Raw genomic sequence first — 8,482 nt, forward strand, 5'->3', positions numbered from 1 at the left:
TTAACACCATACCACGTCATGGTGTCCACGGCCATAATATACGGCTGTAGCACAGAATAAACGAAATTTCATTTATCAACCATCAATGAAAAACCATGATAATAGCGTTGATAATCGAACTTCAGTTGGTCTGATACCAGTGATACCCATATCAAATCTTAGTCTAATATTATGTAGTAAATATTTAAATATGATAAATACTAAATAATAAATACCTACCGGCTACCAAACACGATGAGAGTTGTCAAATTGTAATAGCTTACGTTATTTAATATTATTTATAAACAAAATAGTGAAATGTAAGTGAGTAAACCTCAAAATTTTAAATTTAAACTCGGTGAACCAAATTAAGATCTATTCACTTTTTGGAAAAAAATCTTAACGTTTAATTCACATTGACTTTTTTTCAACCAAATAACTAATTTAACACTGGTGAGCCGACTGTCTACAATGGAGATTATGATGATTGATTGCTTGAATAATGACACGGTCAGACAATTTCTGTGTGCAACTCAGCTTGCAGCAATCAACCTCAAAGTAAAATTGAAAATTATATTCAATAAACTCGTGGTCTGATTTATATCATATTTTTATTACAGAATATATCAAAAGAAGTTGATTTTATATTGACAATCCTGTCTCATCCAATATTGCAAAAATACCCACTGAAAACTGTGTATATCACTAGATTTTTAAAAGCAATTATTAGTCAAGTATGAAACATAAAAATTAATTCAATATTTAAAATTCTATCCTGAATGTTATGAAAATAGATAACTGAATATTAATGATTGGAGATATTGTATGATCAAATATTTAAGCAAGAAGCTTAACGCACATTTTAAATTTAGGAATTTGATCTTATGTATGCATCTTTAATTTTTATTTTTATCTAAGTTTATGTTTTTATAATATCATTAAGAGATATTATTGTTAAATTTTTATAAAAATTACTTTTAATGAAAATATTTTATGTACATTTTAATAAATGAGATGTGTCAAATAATACTAATACTTTTTGTTCATGCACATAGAAAAATTGTTTATTTTTAAAGATTCAATGATTTTAGAGCTTTGGTTATTAGTTTCTTGATTACTTAATTTAAGATTTGAAAACTAACATTTAATAATTTTTGTTAAACAAGCTTAAAGTAAACTTTTTAAAATATTATATTTGACAGCTGTAATGATACTTAAGCAATATTAATAGTTATACTTGTTCTTTCAAATCATCCTAAATCTTCAAACCTTACAATGAAATCTAAATTGTTTTAATATTAATGATACTATTTATTTTGATCATTAATGTATTTTTAAATACTGATTTAATTTTTTTTATTATTATTTGATGCATTTAATGAATAGTGAATCATTATGTTTTTTTTAAATAAATTGGCACTACTAAATTAAAATTATTACATTTTCAGATGGAAAATAGTGGAAATGAATTATGCGATGAATTATATTTAAAATATGTTGAACTCATCCAAAAAAAATCTAATGAAGGACCTTTTTATAAACACTATATACTTGATAATAATATTATTAGTAATGAATTAACTGATTCAGTCATAACAATCCAAGAAAGTACGAGTATTGTTTCACAAGGAACCACAGGACTCTGTACTTGGCAGGTCATATTTTTTTTAAATTTAAAATTTTTTTAAGAAACGTTTTACTTAATAAGCTTTCATATTTCTTTCAGGCAGGTATTGCTCTAAGCTGTTGGTGTTTGAAAAATCAAGATAAACTAAACGACTTGTTTATCATCGAGTTGGGTTGTGGAACTGGGTTGAGTGGAATAAGTATTTGTTTAAACTGTAGACCAAACGAATATTGGTTTACAGACTGTCATTCAACCGTTTTAAACACCTTAAAACATAATATACAAGTTAACGAAACACATCATAAATTTAATTGTAAATATGAAATTGTTCAGTTGTCCTGGAATGATACAGAGGATTTAAAAATGTTTGAAAAGAAAAAACCAGATTTGATTCTAGCAGCTGGTAATTTCATTATACAAAATCATACATACATGTACTTACTAAAAATTATTTTTTAGATGTGATCTTTGATCCTACAACGTTTGAGCCATTATGTAGTTCATTGAGGTATTTTACAATCAATAATACAACCGAAGTAATACTTTTTTGTACATTAAGAAATCCTGAGACTTATACAAAATTTTTAGAAACCCTAAGTAAGAAATGTGACAATATTTACTCATTATTATTTAAAAATAATAATTAACAATGCAATAAAAAATATTTTACCTATTTCATTTTTTTTTTTTTTTTTTTTTTTTTCAGAAAAGTATGATTTGAAATTTACACAAAACATTTTACCTAACAATTACTCAATTGTGTTACAACAAGAATGTCCAATATATTTAATACACATAAAACAGAATGCAGTCATATCTAAAGATCATGTATTATAGTTCATTTTAAATCATTGGTACAATGGCTGAATAAAAAATAAATATTCCTTTGAACTCTTCTTTGCCATACACATACTGAACTCCGCATTTTATTTGTTTGTAGGTGGTTCATAATTGGAACTAATTTTTGGATGATATCGTCTGAAGTCATCAATAACAATATCTTTATCTTTCATCGCTTTCTGAAATAATAATACAATATTACATGTAAAAAATAATTATACTTGAATACTCTACTCTAAAAATCAATAAGAAATTGAAAAAGAATATAACTATTGTTATACATAAACTGGTATTATGATGTTGTTACATTATGCATATTTGTTTGAAAATTCCAAAAAATAGCTAAATGTGAATACTAAATAATGTAATAAAAATCAATTTTACTTACTGAAAATTAAAAATAAAACTATTATTTTTGAGACTAGAGACTACTACATATTATTTTAACACTTCAACATTTTTAGATCAAATTGAGATTATTTTTAAAATTTCCAATTACATAGTATATCAATGTATTTAAAAAGAAAAATGTTTTTATATTTTGTTAAAAATATAGTCAGTTTATTGACTATCAAGACCATAATTTAAATGTATTCTACCTGTACTGAACAAGAACAATTAATAATTTATAACTAAAGAAAATGATGATCAACTAGTTTTAAGTTTTCCACGCAATAAATAATGCATAGTGTAATATTTTTGATCATGTTACATCTTGGCAGCACAACATTTATTTGAAAAAATATTTAATAATTGTTTAAGTAAATAAACTTTAATTCAACATGATGTATAAATATAAATTTAAAATTATATCAACCAAGTTATTGATCACAAAAATATTTCATATATTTTAAACATTAAATAAAAAACAAAATCCTATTGCATATGAAAATTTTATATTTTTATTGATGAAAACAAGATGTCAAGATAAGATATTATAATGGCATAAAACATGATTAAATTAAATTTACCTTGATACATTCTGTATAATTCTTTAAAAGCTCTGAACACATGGAGTCATCATTACTCCCTTTAAGAAAGTTGTCCCTGAACCAAGTATTAAAACACTTGTCATATTCTTTTTTAAAAGATTTGCATTCGTCCATAGAATTTAAGTCATTCCTAAAATGTAATTAAAATATAATTAATTACCTTTAAGCTAACTATGTTATGTATTATTTATCACATTAATTATCTTAATGGGTGTCCAGATTGAAACAGAGTGGATTCATTAAATAGTAGCATGCTTAACAAGTCAAATTAATATAATCCACTAACATAAAATTAAATCACTAAAATTTAAAAAATTTTAAGTTTTACCACATTTACACTAAAGTAATTTATATTTTATTTCACAAAACAATGTACACTACACTTAAAATTAACCAATAATTATTCTCAATTATCGTTAAAAAAACATAATCAATAAACATATAATTAGGTATAACCTTTTTATCGTTGAATAATATAATAACACAAAACACACAAGGTACAAACTACATTAGCCATTAGGAATTTTATAATGGATTAATTTATTTAAAGAAAACACTTGTTTTCTAAGAGCATAATACAAATACTTTAGTAAATTAAGCATACTATAAGTTAATTTAACTTATCAAAATATAATTTTTCATACAGATTAATTGTATTATATAGGTATTACTTATTTATGAATACTAAATTAGAAGTGAATAAAATACATCAAAAATAATAAGCCAAACCATATTAATAATTTTTTAATAACTCTTTGGATTTAAGAGTGAGTTTAGAAAAAAACTACCTATATAAATTAATATAATAATGTATTAGCTTATCAATATATATTTTACTGTGGATAGCATTTTTCAAAAAAGTAAAATTTACATATTAGTTGATTAATTGATTTGGAAAATGATTTATTGCAATTGCATAATGCTGGTAAATTAATTAAAATTTAAAAGTATGAAGTTTCAAAATTTATAAAATAATATATCAACATCTATTTACAATTAGCAACTCAAATTTTCAGCCCATAATCATTAATCTTTATTATTGTTGTGCAATTGTATTTAATTTAAATAAATAAGTTCAAGTAGATAGGTATGTGAAGTAAAAATAAGTAAATAACTAATCAACTTACCCAATTGGGTTGAAAATATTGATACTTCTTTTTTTTGAAACTCAAAAAAAGATTCCTTAGTTTCTTACAATATTTTAATTTTGATTAGGATTTAAAACAATAGTATTAATAATTTAAACATTTAAAATTTGAATAAAATTAAAATTAACAAATTACTGAATTTTAAATTTTTAACAGATTGAAGATTTTTTACCTTATTGATAACACACGAACGTAAAGGCTGAATCTACATCATACTAAAACTACATTGCTAAAGATACTATTATCTTATTATCTTTAACTGTGACTAAAACTAAATAATTTTCACAAGTCATTCATTTTGTCAGGGTTGTCAACACTGATAAAGTTAACCAAAAAATTACCAGTGACAAATCTATTATTCCGTGATACTGATTATCAGCCTTAAGGTTTATGAACATTGAACAGCTCCTACATTTTAAATATTTTAATAAATTTGTATTTTGTATATTATTTATTGTTATTATTATCATTTATTTATTTAAAACCATAATTTACTTGGGTCATTTTTATTTCGATTATTGTTGTGAACGTGTCTCAAATTCGTCGCGAATTGAAACAAGTACTGAGATACCGCTTCTCTTGTTGAAGTTTCAAATCATCGTTTGCGCCTTAGACAGTAACAACCACCGTCACCATGGCCACTCCAACCAGCGGCAATGGTAATTTGGTGGACGAATTCGACGAAGCGTTCATGTCACTTGTTGAAATAATATCAAAAGAAGATGAGACTTTCTCGCCGGTTGACAAAGAAGAAGTACGTGTGGACATAGATCAGTGTACGATGAGATTCATCGACATCGCTAGACAACTAGAGGCGTTTTTCCTACAAAAACGGTTTCTACTGTCCGCCTTGAAGCCCGAACTGATCGTTAAAGAAGATATATCCGAATTGCGTTTGGAATTAGCCCGTAAAGATGACCTCATCCGTCGGCACTATGACAAAATCTCCATCTGGCAAAATCTGTTGGCTGATTTACAACAAGTGGCTAAATCACCCGCCCAAAACACTATGGGCCATAGTCCCATGCCAGCACCGATGCCATCTCCCCTACCAATTGGACCACCCCAACAACAACTATCTCCTCAAGTACCTGGAGGTATGGTTTCACCACAACAAGCTATGTTTCTACAACAACAGCAGCAGCAACAGCAACAGCAACAGCAGCAGCAAAGGCCTGGTCCAGTGGCTGGTGGACCAATGCCTGGTGCGTTGTTACAAGGACCATTAGCATATTTGGAAAAGACCACCAGCAATATAGGAATGGGTGATGGGAGGAGGTGACGAGGTCGGGGACGAGGAAGAGGACGCGGTAGGGCCCATCTTAGTCCCCCTTGACCACTGGCAAAAGCACAAAATTGATGCTTTTAAGCCAAACGAATTGCTACAAATAATCCTACCAATTATTTTGTGAAATCACTTGTACATTACTGTAAATGTTGTAAGTCTATGAGTTGCTTATTGTTTATAATCTGTATATATGTTTTAATATTGTATAATATGGATTTATTTTTTATTGTAAAAGCTGTAAATACTCGCTTCACATTAATCTGTAAGTGTCCAAAATAATATTTAATGTAATTTATTTGTGTTATTGAATATATTTTCATTTAATAGTATAAGTATGCTATTCTATAATGACTCTTCTGGAGGCATCAGTTGAACATAAATGTAAACATAAGGTATAATTAGTCTAAAAATTTAATACTGTTAGAATTTAAACTTCTAATGCTCATAAAAATGTATGATACTTGACACTTATCTTAATTAAAAAAAAACCTGTGAGAAATCTTTTACTAAATTTTCAAATCAATAAGATAAAGAAACTAAGTTAACAAGCAATGTTGTTTATATATGTAAGCATAAAAATAATCAATACACTTGCTTTAAAAAATATTATTTTTGTATTATTTGTAATTTAAAATATATCATAATATTATCTAGTTAATAATTCAAATTTTTATTTTATCTTTAGCCTTTAACAAAACTATCTTATTTAGATATAAAAATATATTTCTTGTTATTTGAGAAAAAGAATTAGAGAAATATTTTTTTTATATAATACATAGTATAACATAAATAATGTTTAAACTGTAACCACTGATACATAACTTATTAGTAATTACGTTTTATTTTTATTTTATCAAATAACAACAATAATATTAATGTATTAGAAAATTTTTTTAAAAAAATCAAAATTTTGAATTGTTCCCCTGGAACCTACATATATATACTGTATATATCGAATAACAGCATCATCACTGCTTAACATTAAAAAAATTGTTACTTAAATATTTATAAATGTATCTATGATTTTCTGATGGTAACATTTTTGTCAAAACTATTTGACAAAAAGCTTTATTTTTAATGAAAACCTAGTATTTTAGAAAATTCATTTTTACTTAGAAAATAAAAAGTATAATGATCACCATAATTTTAGATACTTAAATAAACATTTTTTATTATTGGCTATCATTACTCAATTAGTATATTATTTAAAATGTCATTAGGTTCCTGTAATATTTTTAAAACTAAGATATAAAAAGTAACTTTAATTGACATTAAGTTATTTTTTTAACTCAAATAACATAACTTATCAAATAAAACAAGAAGTAATTTAACAATTATTGAATTACAATATTTAAACATAATTCATAATAATATTTATTCCAAAAAAAAAAAATTAACTTTCCCAAGACTGTGCCTGGAATTTGTTATACTTGAATTATCTGAATTGTTGGTTGATCAAATCATTTCTTCGGTAAATAGGTAGAAATATTTGTCTTATAACTTAGTTGTACACAAAGAGTATAATACTATGTATTCCTTATAGCTTAGTCAATGATTATATTTTTAAATATATTTATTATAATTATATCTCATAATTGTTTACATTAACACATATTTATATTGTTTACCTCATTTGTCTGAGGTTGGTTATGGCACTATAATTACAAAATATAGGGCCTAATACAAAATACAATCATTTGCTTATATCTTAAAATTTTATACAATTGGCCATCATTTCATTAAGTGGTAACCCATGTTAATATTATAATTTATTATTTATAATATGGAATAGACTTTAAAAATGCTTGTAATGGATTATAATAAAGTAATGTATAAACACTGTAATTTGATTTTAAAAATAAATTAATAGTTACAACACTTAATGACATACAAACACATGTTTCAATTTTTAAGATCTAAGTCTAACGAAGATAATGAGAAAAAATTGATTTTCACTCAATCAATAATGTAATATTAACATTATCGTCATCAATAATAATACAGCTAATTTAAAATCGGCCGAACAAATAAATTAAATGGCATCGGACCATAAATCAGTCTAGAAATATAAACATTTACAGTACAACATAAATAAATTAAGTATAAAATATATAACAATGACAATCATTTTTCAATAGACATGTTCCACCACATCGCAGGTGGTAAATGTAATACTTAAATGAATAATATACAAAAAATAATTTTTCAACACCTCGTCAATGAAACGCGGTGATAAAAATTCTTATTTTTTTTTTTTTTTTGTTAACGCATAGTTACACTGGCTTGGAACATAGTGTGCAATAAATCTCCAGAAAAATAATTGATGGTATAACTTAATAAAATTATATAATATTAGTCCTTAACAGTACAGATAAAATAATTTAAAGAATTGTGCGATTTAAAATTTAAAAAAAAAAAAAAATTATTATTATTATTATTATTATGAGTACTATTGACAAATATGAGGGGGACAGACGTATAATCGAAATAAGTTGCGCACATCAAACTGAAATACATTTACACAGAATGAATTAAATGACATATTTTTGAGGTTTTAATTTTTAAAAAAAAAATGCACGTAGATCTATTGTGTATGGTAAAAAAAAAA

General features: G+C 25.1%; 3 protein-coding genes across 3 annotated transcripts; 2 read left to right on the plus strand and 1 right to left on the minus strand.

Moving 5' to 3' along the window:
- The first annotated feature begins 182 nt into the window (after window positions 1–182).
- On the plus strand, window positions 183–2,497 carry LOC112601760 (protein-lysine N-methyltransferase EEF2KMT). Its single transcript, XM_025349535.1, has 6 exons — window positions 183–537; window positions 600–713; window positions 1,428–1,634; window positions 1,706–2,009; window positions 2,066–2,203; window positions 2,313–2,497. Exons 1-6 carry the CDS (start codon window positions 451–453, stop codon window positions 2,441–2,443), a joined length of 981 nt encoding a protein of 326 aa, XP_025205320.1. The 5' UTR covers window positions 183–450; the 3' UTR covers window positions 2,444–2,497.
- Window positions 2,413–4,600, minus strand: LOC112601761 (TP53-regulated inhibitor of apoptosis 1-B-like). Its single transcript, XM_025349536.1, has 3 exons — window positions 4,566–4,600; window positions 3,418–3,568; window positions 2,413–2,625 (listed from the first exon to the last, which is right to left on the minus strand). The coding sequence occupies exons 2-3, from the start codon at window positions 3,550–3,552 to the stop codon at window positions 2,533–2,535; spliced, it is 228 nt and encodes a 75-aa protein (XP_025205321.1). The 5' UTR covers window positions 3,553–3,568; window positions 4,566–4,600; the 3' UTR covers window positions 2,413–2,532.
- Window positions 4,601–5,007: 407 nt separating this feature from the next.
- On the plus strand, window positions 5,008–6,203 carry LOC112601772 (mediator of RNA polymerase II transcription subunit 28). Its single transcript, XM_025349550.1, has one exon. The coding sequence runs from the start codon at window positions 5,221–5,223 to the stop codon at window positions 5,866–5,868; it is 648 nt and encodes a 215-aa protein (XP_025205335.1). The 5' UTR covers window positions 5,008–5,220; the 3' UTR covers window positions 5,869–6,203.
- Window positions 6,204–8,482: the final 2,279 nt, after the last annotated feature.

The sequence above is a fragment of the Melanaphis sacchari genome, unplaced genomic scaffold, assembly GCF_002803265.2.
Source record: "Melanaphis sacchari strain LSU unplaced genomic scaffold, SCAv2.0 Contig7_pilon_pilon, whole genome shotgun sequence".
Lineage (NCBI taxonomy): Eukaryota > Metazoa > Arthropoda > Insecta > Hemiptera > Aphididae > Melanaphis > Melanaphis sacchari.